The 16,738-nt window shown below is 43.1% G+C and overlaps 1 protein-coding gene across 1 annotated transcript in view; it reads left to right on the top strand.

The window, feature by feature from the left end:
* LOC129811080 (PEX5-related protein-like) overlaps positions 1–16,738 on the top strand; it is a 173,907-nt gene that overhangs the window by 76,112 nt on the left and 81,057 nt on the right. Inside the window, exon 3 of the mRNA XM_055862233.1 lies at positions 14,874–14,985. Coding sequence (XP_055718208.1) covers positions 14,874–14,985 — 112 coding nt within the window. The remainder of the gene's footprint in view (positions 1–14,873; positions 14,986–16,738) is intronic.

The following is a 16,738-nucleotide window of genomic DNA, read 5'->3' as shown; positions in this document are numbered from 1 at the left end:
ACATCTCCAATCCAAAATCAAATCTATAATCGGCTTCCTATTTCGCAACAAAGCCGCCTTCACACACGCTGCCAAACATACCCCCGTAAAACTGACTATCCTACCGATCCTTGACTTTTATGATGTCATTTACAAAATAACCTCCAACACTCTACTCAGCAAACTGGATGTAGTCTATCACAGTGCCATCCGTTTTGTCACCAACGCCCCATATACTACCCACCACTGCGAACTGTTTGCTCTCGTTGGCTGGCCCTCGCTTAATATTCGTCGCCAAACCCACTGGATCCAGGTCATTTATATGTCTTTGCTAGATAAATCCCCGCCTTATCTCATCTCGCTGGTCACCATAGCAACACCCACCCATAGCACACGCTCCAGCAGGTATATTTCACTTATCATCCCCAAAGCCAACACCTCCTTTGGCCACCTTTCCTCACAGTTCTCTGCTGCCAATGACTGGAACGAATTGCAAAAATCCCTGAAGCTGGAAACGTATATCGCCCTCTCTAACTTTAAGCATCAGCTGTCAGAGAAGCTTACCGATCACTGTACCTGTACACAGCCCATCTGTAAATAGCACACTCAACTACCTCATCCCCATATTGTTATTTTTTTGTTGTTACTCTTTTGCACCCCAGTATCTCTACTTGCACATCATCTTCTTTCACTCCAGTGCTAAAGCTAAATTATAATTATTTCGCCTCTATGGACTTTTTATTGCCTTATCTCCCTACAATTCTACATTTTCACACACGGTACATAGATTTTTTTCTATTGTGTTATTGACTGTATGTTTGTTTATGTGTAACTCTGTGTTGTTGTTTTTGTCGCACAGCTTTGCTTTATCTTGGCTAGGTCGCAGTTGTAAATGCCAGGTCGCAGTTGTAAATACGGCAGCGCTCCGGTACCGCTGCCGTATGGTAGCAGAGAGAACAGTTTATGATTAGGGTGGCTGGAGTCTTTGACAGTTTTTAGGGCCTTCCTCTGACACCGCCTGGTATAGAGGTCCTGGATGGCAGGAAGCTTGGCCCCAGTGATGTACTGGGCCGTTCGCACTACCCACAGTAGTGCCTTGCGGTCGGAGGCCGAGCAGTTTCCATACCAGGCAGTGATGCAACCAGTCAGGATGCTCTCGATGGTGCAGCTGTAGATCTGAGGATCCATGCCAAATCTTTTCAGTCTCCTGAGGGGTTTTATCGTGCCCTCTTCACGACTGTCTTGGTGTGCTTGGACCATGTTAATTTGTTGGTGATGTGGACACCAAGGAACTTGAAGCTTTCAACCTGCTCCACTGCAGCCCCGTCGATGAGATTTTCCTGTAGTCTACAATCATCTTCTTTGTCTTGATCACGTTGAGGGAGAGGTTGTTGTCTTTGCACCACACGGCCAGGTTTCTGACCTCCCCCCTATAGGCTGTCTCGTCGTTGTCGGTGATCAGGCCTACCACTGTTGTGTCATCGGCAAACTTAATGATGGTGTTGGAGTCGTGCCTGGCCATGCAGTCATAAGTGAACATGGACTGCAGGAGGGGACTAAGCACGCACCCCTGAGGGGCCCCTGTGTTGAAGATCAGTGTGGCGGATGTGTTGTTACCTACCCTTACCACCTGGGGGCGGCCCGTCAGGAAGTCCAGGATCCAGTTGCAGAGGGAGATGTTAAGTCCCAGGGTCCTTAGCTTATTGATGAGCTTTGAGAGCACTATGGTGTTGGTTAGGGTCTCGTATGTAAGCATTTCACTGTAAGCTCTACAGCTGTTGTATAAGCATTTCACTGTAAGGTCTACAGCTGTTGTATTCGGCGCATGTGACTAATACAATTTGATGTGTATATACTGTTTTCTATTAGAGGTCGACCGATTATGATTTTTCAACGCCAATACCGATACCGATTATTGGAGGGCCAAAAAAGCCGATCAGACAATTTTTTTTCATTTTATTTGTAATAATGACAATTACAACAATACTGAATAAACACTTATTTTAACTTAATATAATACATCAATAAAATCAATTTAGCCTCAAATAAATAATGAAACATGATCAATTTGGTTTAAATAATACAAAAACAAAGTGTTGGAGAAGAAAGTAAAATTGCAATTTGTGCCATGTAAGAAAGCTAACGTTTAAGTTCCTTGCTTAGAACATGAGAACATAAGAAAGCTGGTGGTTCCTTTTAACATGAGTCTTCAATATTCCCAGGTAAGAAGTTTTAGGTTGTAGTTATTATAGGACTATTTCTCTCTATACCATTTGTATTTCATCAACCTTTGACTATTGGATGTTCTTATAGGCACTTTAGTATTGCCAGTGTAATAGTATAGCTTCCGCCCTCTCCTCGCTCCTCCCTGGGCTCGAACCAGGAACACAACGACAACAGCCACCCTCGAAGCAGCGTTACTCATGCAGAGCAAGGGGAACAACCACTCCAAGTCTCAGAGCGAGTGACGTTTGAAACGCTATTAGCGCGCACTCCGCTAACTAGCTAGCCATTTCACATCGGTTACACGAGCGTAATCTCGGGAGTTGATAGGCTTGAAGTCATAAACAGCGCAATGCTTGACGCACAACGAAGAGCTGCTGGCAAAACACACGAAAGTGCTGTTTGAATGAATGCTTATGAGCCTGCTGCTGCCTACCACCGCTCAGTCAGACTGCTCTATCAAATCATAGACTTAATTATAACATAATAACACACAGAAATACGAGCCTTAGGTCATTAATATGGTCGAATCCGGAAACTATCATCTCGAAAACAAGACGTTTATTCTTTCAGTGAAATACGGAACCGTTCCGTATTTTATCTAAGGGGTGGCATCCATTAGTCTAAATATTCCTGTTACATTGCACAACCTTCAATGTTATGTCATAATTACGTAAAATTCTGGCAAATTAGGCGGCCCAAACTGTTGCATATACACTGACTCTGTGTGCAATGAATGCAAGAGAAGTGACACAATTTCACCTGGTTAATATTGCCTGCTAACCTGGATTTCTTTTAGCTAAATATGCAGGTTTAAAAATATATACTTCTGTGTATTGATTTTAAGAAAGGCATTGATGTTCATGGTTAGGTACACATTGGAGCAACAATACGCACCGCATCGATTATATGCAACTCAGGACACGCTAGATAAACTAGTAATATCATCAACCATGTGTAGTTAACTAGTGATTATGATTGATTGATTGATTGTTTTTTATAAGATAAGTTTAATGCTAGCTAGCAACTTACCTTGGCTTACTGCATTCGCCTAACAGGCATTCTCCTCGTGGAGTGCAATGAGAGGCAGGTGGTTAGAGCGTTGGTCTAGTTAACTGTAAGGTTGCAAGATTGAATCACCCGAGCTGGCAAGGTGAAAATCTGTCGTTCTGCCCCTGAACGAGGCAGTTAACCCACCGTTCCTAGGTCGTCATTGAAAATAAGAATGTTTTCTTAACTGACTTGCCTAGTTAAATAAAGATTAAATAAAGGTGTAATTTTTTTTTTTTTTTTTTTTACAGATTTCCGATTGTTATGAAAACTTGAAATCGGCCCTAATTAATTGGCCATTCCGATTAATCGGTCAACCTCTATTTTCTATACTATTCTACGTTATCTCATTCACTTAATAATGCTTACATACCTTGCATTACTCATCTCATATGTATATACTGTTTTTCTATACTATTCTACTGTATCTTAGTCCGTTCAGCTCTGACATCGCTCGTCCATATGTATACAGTCTTAATTCATTCCTACTTGCAATTTGTTAGATATTACTTGTTAGATATTACTGCACTGTCGGAGCTAGAAGCACAAGCATTTCGCTACACCCGCACTAACATCTGCTAATCATGTGTATGGGACCAATAAAATGTGATTTGATTTTAACACAACAACATGCGTTTTGAATACTTTTCTGAAGACACTGTAAAGTTTGTATGTGAAAAACTACTTCCAAGATGCATACTTTCAGTTGTTCTGAACTTGCGCTAAATAGCAAGGTTCGCTCGGCATGCAGATCAAATACACAGCTGGAACTCCGATTTAAGGGTATTTACATGTCCTAATAATTTGAAAGATTGCTCAGAAACCAGGTGTTTTAATTGTCGTATGCTTACTTAGATTATGAACGTACTTCGATTAAGATAAGTAGAGTAAGGTGTTTACATGACGAATGTCATACACTGCCTATAATGTACTGTAAACGTACTCCCCAATAATAAGTCTGAAGCATACCTGCAGTACAACTGTACAGGTATAGTAACAATGGAACAAGGTATAAAAACGTATAATTTTGTAAGTTACTAAAAGTCACACATGAATACTGCTATAAATGCTGTCATGAAAATGCCATAACACCTGCCATGTCATACAATGGCAGTAGATAACAGCTGACAGAACATCTCAAACAGAGAATCTTAAAGGCCTACTAATTTCATGTACTAGTATGTTGACAGTGTTTTCTTTACCGTAGTTGTCGTGAGGGACAGGTGGTGGCTTATATTAACTTGTTTTGACGTACAGGTATTATGGCCTTTTCATGACAGCTCGTCCCGAGTGGCACAACAGTCTAAGGCACTACATCTCAGTGCTAGAGGAGTCTGGTTCAATTCCAGACCCTGGTTTGATTCCAGGTTGTATCATAATCGGCCGTGATTGGGAGTCCCATAGGGTGGCGCACAATTGGTCCAGCGTCGTCCGGGTTAGGGTTTGGCCGAGTTAGGCCATCATTGTAAATAATAATTTGTTCTTAACTGACTTGCCTAGTTAAATAAAGAAAAAAAAAAAAAAAAAAAAAAAAAAAAAAGCAAGATAAATAAATAAATATAGTAGGGGATGAGATAGTTGTTTGGGCTATTTACAGATGGGCTATGTACATGTGCAGTGATCTGCTCTGACAACTGATGCTTAAAACTAGTGAGGGAGATAAGTGTCTCCAGTTTCAGCGATTTTTGCAATTCGTTCCAGTCACTGGCAGCAGAGAACTGGATAGAAAGGCGGCCAAAGTAGGTGTTGGCTTTGGGGATGACCAGTGAGATATACCTGCTGGAGTGCGTGCTACGGGTGGGTGTTGTTACCGGTGAGCTGAGATAAGGCGGAGCTTTACCTAGCATAAACTTATAGATCAGTGGGTCTGGCGATGAATATGTAGCGAGAGCCAGCCGACTAGAGCATACAGGTCGCAGTGGTGGGTGGTATAAGGGGCTTTGGTAACAAAACGGATGGCACTGTGATAGACTGCATCCAGTTTGCCGAGTAGAGTATTGGAAGCTATTTTGTAGATGACATTGCCGAAGTCGAGGATTGGTAAGATAGTCAGTTTTACTAGGGTAAGTTTGGCGGCGTGAGTGAAGAAGGCTTTGTTGCGAAATAGGAAGCCGATTCTGGATTTGATTTTGGATTGGAGATGCTTAATGTGAGTCTGGAAGGAGAGTTTACAGTCTAACCAGACACCTAGGTATTTGTAGTTGTCCACATATTCTAGGTCAGAACCGTCCAGGGTAGTGATGCTAGTCGGGCGGGAGCGGGCATCGAACGGTTGAAGAGCATGCATTTGGTTTTATTAGCGTTTAAGAGCAGTTGGAGGCCACGGAGGGAGTGTTGTATGGCATTGAAGCTCGTTTGGAGGTTAGTTAACACACTGTCCAAAGAAGGGCCATGTATACAGAATGGTGTCGTCTGCGTAGAGGTGGATCAGGGAATCACCCGCAGCAAGAGCGACATCATTGATATATACAGAGAAAAGAGTCGGCCCGAGAATTGAACCCTGTGGTACCCCCATAGAGACTGCCAGAGGTCCGGACAACAGGCCCTCCGATTTGACACATTGAACTCTGTCTGCAAAGTAGTTGGTGAACCAGTCATTTGAGAAACCAAGGCTATTGAGTCTGCCGATAAGAATACGGTGATTGACAGAGTCAAAAGCCTTGGCCAGGTCGATGAAGACGGCTGCACAGTACCGTCTTTTATCGATGGCGGTTATGATATCGTTAGGACTTTGAGCGTGGCTGAGGTGTACCCGTGAACACCTCGGAAACTGGATTGCACAGCGGAGAAGGTACGGTGGGATTCGAAATGGTCAGTGATCTGTTTATTAACTTGGCTTTCGAAGACTTTAGACAGGCAGGGCAGGATGGATATAAGTGTATAACAGTTTGGGTCTAGAGTGTCACCCCCTTTGAAGAGAGGGATGACCGCAGCAGCTTTCCAATCTTTAGGGATCTCGGACGATACGAATGAGAGTTTGAACAGACTGGTAATAGGGCTTGCAACAATGGCGGTGGATAGTTTTAGAAATAGAGGGTCCAGATTGTCTAGCCCAGCTGATTTGTACAGGTCCAGGTTTTGCAGCTCTTTCAGAACTTTTGCTATCTGGATTTGGGTGAAGGAGAGCTGGGGAGGCTCGGGCAAGTAGCTGCGGAGGGGGGCGGAGCTGTTGGCCGGGGTTGGGGTAGACAGGAAGAAAGCATGGCCAGCCGTAGAGAAATGCTTATTGAAATGTTTGATTATCATGGATTTATCGGTGGTGACCGTGTTACCTAGCCTCAGTGCAGTGGGCAGCTGGGAGGAGGTGCTCTTGTTCTCCATGGACTATACAGTGTCCCAAAACCTTTTGGAGTTAGAGCTACAGGATGCAAATTTCTGTTTGGTTCCTGACTTCCCTGAAAAGTTGCATATCGCGGGGACTATTCGATGCTATTGCAGTCCGCCACAGGATGTTTTTGTGCTGGTCAAGGGCAGTCAGGTCTGGAGTGAACCAGGGGCTATATCTGTTCTTAGTTCTAAATTTTTTGAAAGGGGCATGCTTATTTACGATGGAAGAACGACCAGGCATCCTCGTCTGACGGGATGAGGTAAATATCCTTCCAGGATACCCGGGCCAGGTCGATTAGAAAGGCCTGCTCGCAGAAGTGTTTTAGGGAGTATTTAACAGTGATGAGGGGTGGTCGTTTGACCGCGGATCCATAGTGGATGCAGGCAATGATGCAGTGATTGCTGAGATCCTGATTGAAAACAGCAGAGGTGTATTTGGAGGGCAAGTTGGTCAGGATAATATCTATGAGGGTGCCCATGTTTCCGGATTTAGGGTTGTACCTGGTTGGTTCCTTGATGATTTGTGTGAGATTGAGGGCATCTAGCTTTGATTGTAGGACTGCCGGGGTGTTAAGCATATCCCATTTTAGGTTAACCTAACAGAACAAACTCTGAAGATAGATGAGGGGCAATCAATTCACATATTGTGTCCAGGGCACAACTGAGAGCTAAGCGGAGTCTGTAACAGGCGGTGAGAGACTTATCTATAACAGTGAGAGACTTATTTCTGGAGAGATTCATTTTTAAAGTTAGAAGTTCGAACTGTTTGGGCATAGACCTGAAAAGTATGACAGAACTTTGCAGGCTATCTCTGCAGTAGATTGCAACTCCTCCCCATTTGGCAGTTCTATCTTGATGGAAAATGTTACAGTTGGGTATGGAAATCTCAGAATTTTTGGTGGTCTTCCTAAGCCAGGATTCAGACACGGCAAGGACATCAGGATTGGCGGAGTGTGCTGAAGCAGTGAGTAAAACACACTTAGGGAGGAGGCTTCTGATGTTAACATGCATGAAATCAAGGCTTTTTCGATTACAGAAGTCAATAAATGAGAGCTCCTGGGGACACGCAGGGCCTGGGTTAACCTCCACATCACCCGAGGAACAGAGGAGGAGTAGGATGAGGGTACGGCTAAAGGCTATCAAAACTGGTCATCTAGTGCGACAGATAAACAAAAAAAATAAACAAAATGGAGTACTGTGATTAATGAACAGTCCAGCAGGCATCAGCTATGTAGCCAAGTGATCATAGTGTCCAGTGAACAGCAATAGATGGAGCAGGGAAGCCGCAGCGTAGTCGTTACTACGTTAGCACGCGGGAGACACGGTGTTTAGAGTTAGCAGGCTGGGGTAAGTAGAAGTGTCTGCTCCGACGTCCGGCAACGGCCGGTTGAGGGCACAGTGGATGGAATTACGTCTGCGGACCAGTCGTGGTGGTACGGCAGGGCGTCGTGTCGACAAAGGGTCCTGGCCAGATGGTGAAAGAGGTATTGTAGTTGTAGTCGTTTCTTTTGCTAGCCGGGAGATGCGCATGGCTCACGGCTAACTGGTGCCAGCTTCGGGGCTGGGGCGTTAGCCACTATAGCCACTCGGTAGCAGCTAGCTAGCAGCGATGATCCGCTACAAAGGTCCAGAGCTTACGGCAAGTATCCGGCGTAGTAGTGGATTCTAGCCGTGTCCGGGAGGCATCAGCTGGGTAGCCGGGTGATCACAAAGTAGGCCGGTAGGTGTGCCAGGCTCAGGGCTAGCTGGGTCACTCGGTGGCAGCTAGCTAGCTGTGATGATCAGGAGTAATGGTCCAGGGTTTACGGCAGGAATCCGGCGTTGTAGTGGAGAAAAACAGTCCAAGGCTGGTAGGTATTAACCAGGCTTAAAAAAAACGGTTGGTGCCTGTGCAGAAAGTAAAAGCCGCTAGCATCGGCTAACAATGACTAAATAGCTAGTAGCTTATTAGCTGGTTATCTGCTGATGGCTCACTTCTGATGGAGGTTTTGGCTATAAGGTCTAAAAAAAAATTGCGTATCCGTGTCACATTGAGTGAGACGGGTTACCGGAAGGTATATTTAATTTAAAAATAGAAAAGAGTTTGAAAACAAATTGAAATATATACAAAAAAAGACGAAAAATACAAAAAGTAAACGAGAGGACGACCTACCACGTCTGCACTGCTACGCCATCTTGGAAAAACTATCACATGCACACACGTTCACTATCACATGCATACACTCTCACTAGCATTTACGATCTATAATTAACTCGCCCATATTTTTTTATTTTATATGGTATATAATTAAAACAGTTTGCACAGGCAGGGCCCGCAGATTTTTTTTATTGACCATTTTATAAGACTCCAGATTGAGCACAACATTGTGTTTAGATGTACTGTAAAAGTCTCACTGGCCTATTAGGGAGGTTGAGAGCTCTGTGAACCACAGATGTAAAGTAGTTAAGAGGCCATAAAAATAGCAGAGACACCAGTCCAACATTTAAGTCAATTTCAAAAAGCACAGATAGGTCAAAAACACAAATAGTGTAGCAGATTGCACAAGGCAACATATCATTTAATACAATCATGGAGAGCTAACTGTCTAATGCTAGATAGGCAAAGTGTAAAATGGCTTACCGTGCAGTGTATATATAAAAAAAAAATCAAGTAACAATTATGGGTAACACTTTACTGTCATGCTGAGGGGTATTCCTGTCTGGAATAAAGCCCTTTTGTGGGGAAAAACTCATTCTGATTGGCTGGGTCTGTTTCGCCAGTGGGTGGGCCTGGCTACCAAATGAGTTGGCCTCCAAGCTCCATCTTTGGCTGCACCCCAGCCCAGTCATGTGAAATCCATAGACTAGGGCCTAATGAATTTATTCCAATTGACTGATTTCCTTATATGAACTGTAACTCAGTAAAATCTTAGAAATTGTTGCATGTTTGTGTTCAGTATATGTCACAACAGGTGTAAATATATGGGTCATGACCATATTATGACAGGTTATGACAAGTTATGTCAGCTGTTATGACATATTATGACATGGTTATGACGGTATCATAACGTGTTATGACGCTAGGGGGCAAGTAGAGAGTTGCCCAATTATCACTTTCCTCACTGTGTACTATAACATAAATCATAATAAACAAACATATCTTCACTGTGCAAGTTCATAGGGTATGGGAGTGGATGTGGGGGATGCATCTGTCCCTAGGACATCAACATGAAACCTGCTGAAAAGGAGTAAGCAGGATGATGCCAAGTTAACAATGAGAGAGAGAGAAATCAGTGGTAATCAGTGGTAATACTAACAAAGAACAAGATATACTTTGTTAGTATCCTAAGGCTGACTGTCACGTCACTCTTCACCAAGATTACAGCAAAATGATGCAGGGCTGCTCCTTCCATCACATCTTCACTGCCCCCCCCACACACACACACCCTCAATACTCCTATGGGTTTAACCGGTTCAGGGTTCCCTTGACAACAACATCTAAGAGAGCTCTTGGAGTCATGCCCAGGTGACACAATTAGCGGAAGTTTTCCCCTTGAGCACTTGTTAACAAAGGAGCAATGTGCAATGCACAGGTTAGCAAGCAAAAAGGTACAAATGCATGTGCTGAGAAATGGTAGCATCCACCTCAATGCAAAGGGAGAGGCTTGGGAGGACGAGTGTGGGCCAACCCCTCTTGTGTCTCAGTTGGAGCCAGGACATTAACTATACTTGGCCTTTCCTCTTCACCTGGTAGTTTCCTGAGATTCTGTAAACCACAGATATTTGGGTGGATTGCCTGTCCCCATTGGCCGAAGGATGATTAGCAGGGAAGATATGGAGGTCTCTATCATGTAATGAAAAAAGGGTTAGCCAATATCATTATTTAGAGTTAGCCCTTTGGCAATTACAGTAAGTGCTTTGAAGACCCCTCGTAAGGATGTTTTATTAACTCAAATAGCACAAGGTCTTCTATCAATAACGGACCAGCATCATTGAAGATCCATGACCTTGATCTTTTTGCTTGCTAAATCTTCATAACGTTCAGTATGGGGCCCCATTCAATCAAAACTAATACGCCTCACCAGGCTTTCCGGGATACGTAAGAAAGCATGTTCTTGAATCAATCACTTCATACATATCCCAGAAAGTTAGTTACCAGCTTTCATTAAATAGGGCTCTTAGTGATGTCACGTTTTACTGTCTTTATGTCTCAATGGGCTACTTACTTAGTGTGTGGGAATAGGTTAAGTAGTTCAGGCAGCACACTTCCGCTCACTACCACTTCCACACTCGATTCCCCCAGGGGGCAGCAGCAACCTTGTCCAAACGCAGAGCCTGGTTGACAAAGAACACAGGTGCTGCCAAATTAAGGTGATCTTCAGTCAGAGCGCCGGCTTGGAGAGCGATGAGGCTGCTGGTTGGTTTGGTGGCCATGAAGCCTTTCGTTTGGTTTTGATTCTTTACTTTGGGTCTGCCTGTTAGTTGTTTTTGGATGTGTTTATTTTCGTCATCGTCAAATCAATAATCTGTTTGGACTGGCCAACCAAGAGGTCAAGAGAGACAGAGCTGACCCTGAACCAAGGTAAGGTTACTGTCTCCCTGGGCACATGTATAGTATATTCAACACCAAGGCGCATATATTGATTTCTCACAGAGATTCACATCTTAAATCAGGTTACAGAACCGATTCCTGATCAGAACAACAGTAAGTGATGGTCCACCTCACGACGCATGCTTGTTTACAGACAAGATTTAGGTCTGCATCCTGGCACCGCAATTTGTCTTATTTTATGCTAAATAGATGGCGGCATTCAAGAACAGCTATCTTTATGGGCGATCGTCACGTGGACATCATGGGGTTTCACAACCGTCTCTCTGTAATGCATCACTCTCGTCGGCATTGGCCTAACTGTATCTCGGGTCTTAAGGGGCTTCATTCATTGTGTGCACACTGCGTAGTGTATTTACATGTGCCACTAGACTTCACTTGACTGTGTGAGTGACTACTACAGGTTGGTCCCATGGACTCCATGATGGACGCTACGAATGAGAACGATGTGTTCATCTGTGATTCATAGCTTCCGTCATGGACACCCTAGGACCACCATGTAGATGTCACTCATAAAGTCAGGCGAAGGCTAGCAGCACTTGCAAACACACTGTGCAGCATAAAGTTAGATACTGTATGTACGGACCAACAATAATGACAATGGTATGCAATAGAAAATCCGTGAGGGTGCTACTGCTGCTGGTCATGAATTTAATGTTAAGAGACAGAGGATACAGTAATCCAGTTAATAGCATGCACTCTCCCTTCGCTTTTTGATGATAGTCACAGACACGACAATGCTATGGATGCAAGGATTAACCATCCATGATATAACCATTTTAGTTGTAACCTTGTTTTTAAGCTACACGGTGGTTGTTTACATTTACTTTGTTCACAAACATTGGAGTAAAACAAGCTTACATTTCGGGTTTTGATGAGGTATGACAGTTGAACTAAGCTCACAAGGCATTTATACCTTGTATTCTTCAAGAATTACTGCTTACATATAATTTGCCTGGCTACCCAGATTACGGCCAAAAGCTACACCACGCCCACAGAGTTAGTTTCTTCTCCTCAATGAGTCTGGCTCGTAGTACCTCCCCGAACTTTCACAGAATGTGAACACATTCTGAGCTGTCTGATTGCTCCAGAAACCGATGGGTTGGGCCAGAGCCAGAACTTATGTGGGTAAAGCGGCGGTTTACCCTATGATACTCTGAGTAGTTAGAGATCATCCAATCGCTGATGACTTTGTTTTGTTTGCCCCTTTAACAGGCATTGACTTTCATACAGAAAAACTTTTACATGTGGAATTGCAAGTTCACATGTGGACATTTTTCACATATGTAACTGCAATTGTGATTTTCACATGTGAAAGGGAGTTTCTTCCTACATGTGAACCTGCAAATTAGATTTTCATATGTGATTGAATTTACACGTGAAAATGTGGTGTTAAAATGTCAACTTTAAATGTAATACATGTGAAAATATGGTTTCATGTGGGAAATTTAAGCTCAACATGTGAAAATAGCTATTTCACGCTGCTAATTTGATGTGTTTTTTTTGTAAGGCCCTGCAGTGCTTCTCTCAGTGTTTCTCTAAGCCATCATTTCTCATTAGCCGGTTGGGGTCTGTCCCCTTAATAATTCCCATTAATGTCAGCAATCTTTTTATATTTGTGCCAGAAGTGAGGCACATTTTGTAATTGAATACAGGGGAAATTATCTAATTAAGTGGCAGGGGCCCTAAAAGACCTCCGAAATGATTTGCTTCTCTCATTAAGGGCCCATTTTGCTAAAGATTATACAGCAGGATGTTACGCTTTGAAGTTTGGAGGGTGAAATGAAGTAAGGAATTCAATTCCTTCATAAAACGATCGATCATGACTTTTGGCTGGAGGTGCCTCCATGCAACACTTAGCTATAACAGTTCCAGTATCTTGGAACTCAAATTGTTCTCCCCAAGCAAACATACAATGTATTCGCACTGGCATTCCTCATAACTGTTTGACAACCTATTATGATAATGTACAAATTGTCTTAAAACAACATAGTACAGTACAAAATGATAGGATACAAGATTATTATTCAAGCTCAATAACATGCCTAAAAAGACAGCTAATGCTGTAGCTCTTTCTCTCTCTGCACTAAATCAACAACAGCAGAGGGTGAAGTGAGGTAACTTCAAACTGTCTTTCTTGGAAATAAACAAAGTTAGTTAGTCTCAGCGCAGGATAAAACACTAATAAACTCCCATTAAGTAAACCGGGCCAGCATTTTCAGGTTGCTGCAGATTCAGAACACTCCCACAGTTAGTCATTCACAGACAATCACATTCATATATCTTTTGTGTACTGAATATCTTTGTCAGAGTTGAGCTGTTATTCACACAGGTTTACAGGAATTAGATTTATGTGTCATTCTGCAAAGGAGACAAAAGTCCCCACTGAGAAACGTGTCTGTCTATTGATCTACAAAAGTACTTGTAATCGTCATAACATTTTCTGTGAGATACCGTACAGTACAAGAAACGTTGAGTAAGGAGGACCACGTCCTTGTCAGCTAGCCTATTGTCCCAAATTGACAAGTGAAGAATAAGACTTTTACTAATTCTCAAATATGCTGAGATGCAGGTAATCAGTTTCCCAGTTTAGCAATTAATGGCGGGGTCAAACTTTTTTTTCTTCTCAATTTGGCTTGAGTGGCTAATAACCAGCCACATTATTAATTCCAAGAAAATACAGTTGCATCATCGTTAGAGCCACAGCTCGAGCACATACGGACGGGTCATGAAACCGCGGGCAGCACCTTTCATATCAAGCGTATTCTATGGTAGGCTGAGTGCAACTTCATGGCTTGTAAAATACATTTTTTTAGTGCCTTCATTAAGATTTTGCTTGCAAACACAACTCTGGAGAGCAAGGATGGAAAATGTTATGTTTCCTCTCTATTCACATTGTGTGCACATGGCACAAGCAGCCAATAATGACGGTGGGGCCATTTTTATCAAACCAAATCAATCGTTTCAATCTGCTTTGTCACTAGAGCACAGGATGGCAAATGGGCCAGTTAAACCTGGGACAACTACTTCAGGGTAATGATAATGGATGGGATGTGACCTATGCCACATCAGTGTTGGTAAACCTACAGCGACAGCCCAAGGATGCCTCACAGGCAAGGTGATTAGCTTTAGGATGGGTTTGGGAAGGGAGATAAACAACTGCTAATGGCTTAGCAATTACACTTGGGGAAACACACACACACACCGTAAGTCTCCGCCTCTGCCAAGGCTGGCTAAATGGGAACTGGGAGAGGCAGATGACGGATTCACAGAGCTAGCACTCAACTGAGCTGTGGGTCCTCAGGGGAAAAACAGAACACCCATGAACTGGTGGGGGGGATGGGGAGGAATGGTGGGTCACAAAAGATCATGTCATCACTTTGTTTGAATTACATTTTATTACACAGAGGATCACTACAAAGTGCACAGTGGATACAGTTCATAACAAAAAAATACATCTGTCAAATGAAGTGGACATCAGAGTGGCTGGGTCAAATAGAGTGTCATGATTGTGTGTGTGTGTCTGTGCAGGTGTGTTGGGGGGGGGGGGGGGGGGGGGGGCAAACAATACACTGTTTCAAAAGACCTACACTTGTACACATCACCACATGTTATAACGTCTGGGTCACGTTGTCATTTCCAAGAAAAGGGTCAAAAGGGCATGTTGTGTCTGAGTTTGAGCAGTGTCGTCTGCTTGCAATTGCAGCTGGTGAGTGAGCAACAAGAGAGCCGCCCCCTGCTAAGCCCCTCCATCGACGACTTCCTCTGTGAGACCAAGTGCGATGGAGCTGCCCGCCCAGTGACTTCAAACACAGCAGGTACCTCCACTGACCTCCCACTCCTCTCTGTCTACCCAGCCCCGACGGCTGCAGTCACACCTTCGTGCATTAGTCATTGCCATTTCATAACACTATGACATAACACTGTAACCTATTTCAGACAGAGAACAGGGTGTTAACCTGTAAAACCAAACAAAGGCTATGTTTACATGACTCTCTTTCAAACAGCCCCTTATTTACCACGTTCTTATAGGTAACAGAATGGTAACAGAATGCTGAGACTCAGGTTTTATAACTTTCAAATGCATGCCAAATGGAAACCAATGATTGCAAAGTTATACCATACATCTCTGTGTCCAAGGCAGTTGTGGCCGCTGATTGGCTGTATACCCGGGACGCAGGATGGTTGGAGTTTTGAACAAAGCAGCATGACAGAAATATGAGGCCAAGTTTTCAAACTAGCGATCGTTTCTTTAAGATACAGTGCCTTCACTAAACCTAAACCTAGCCCTAACCTTAACCCGTATCCTAACCCTAAACCTAACCCTAACCTTAGTAGCCAGTTGCTTATCAACAGATAATCTACAATACAGATGGTCATACTATCTACAGTGCCTTCACTAAACCTAAATCTAGCCCTAACCTTAACCCGTATCCTAACCCTAAACCTAACCCTAACCTTAGTAGCCAGTTGCTTATCAACAGATAGTATGACCATCTGTACTGTAGATTATCTACAGCGCCTTCAGAAAGTATTCACACCACTTGACGTTTTCCAAATGTTGTTGTGTTACAGTCGGAATTTGAAATGGATTCAACTGAGTTTTTTGTCACTGGCCTACACGCAATACCCCATCGAAGTGGAATTATACTGAAAAAATATATAAACGCAACATGTAGAGTGTTGGTCCCATGTTTCATGAGCTGAAATAAAATATCCCAGGCATTTTCCACACGCACAGAAAGCGTATTTGTCAAAATAAAATTGGCACAAATTTGTTTACATCCCTGTTAATGACCATTTCTCCTTTGCCGAGATAATCCATCCACCTGGCAGGTGTGGCATGTCAAGAAGCTGATTAAACAGCATGATCATCACACAGGTGCTGGGGACAATAAAAGGCCACACTAAAATGTACATTTTTGTCACCCAACAAATGGCATAGATGTCTTCAGTTTTGAGTGCGCATGCAATTGGCACGCTGACTGTAGGAATGTTGACTAGAGCTGTTGACAGATCATTTAATGTTCATTTCTCTACCATAAGCTACTCCAACGTCGTTTTAGAGAATTTGGCGGTACGTCCAACCGGCCTCACACCTGCAGACCACGTATAACCACGCCAGCCGAGACAGCTGATGAAAGTATTTCTGTCTGTAATAGAGCCCTATTCTGGGGGGAAAATAATTCTGATGACTGTGCCTGGCTCCAAAGTGGGTGGGCCTATGCCTAGTCCTGTGAAATCCATAGATAAGGGCCTAATGAATTTATTTCAATTGACTGATTTCCTTATATGAACTGTAACTCAGTAAAATCTTTGAAATTGTTACATGTTGCATTCATATTTTTGTTCAGTATATGTTTTTTAAAATGTTTACAAATTAATAAAACATTTAGTCAATAGGTATTCAACCCCTTTGCTATGGCAAGCCTAAATAAGTTCAGGAGTAAATGTTTGCTTAACCAGTCACAGCATGGACTCACTCTGTGTGCAATAATAGTGTTTAATATGATTTTTTGAATGATTACCTTCTCTGTGCCCCGCACATAAAATTATCTGTAAGGTCCCTCA

The sequence above is a fragment of the Salvelinus fontinalis genome, chromosome 14 (genome assembly GCF_029448725.1).
Source record: "Salvelinus fontinalis isolate EN_2023a chromosome 14, ASM2944872v1, whole genome shotgun sequence".
Lineage (NCBI taxonomy): Eukaryota > Metazoa > Chordata > Actinopteri > Salmoniformes > Salmonidae > Salvelinus > Salvelinus fontinalis.
The sequence above is the reverse complement of the archived record's forward strand: the minus strand, read 5'-3'. Positions and strand labels throughout refer to the sequence as shown.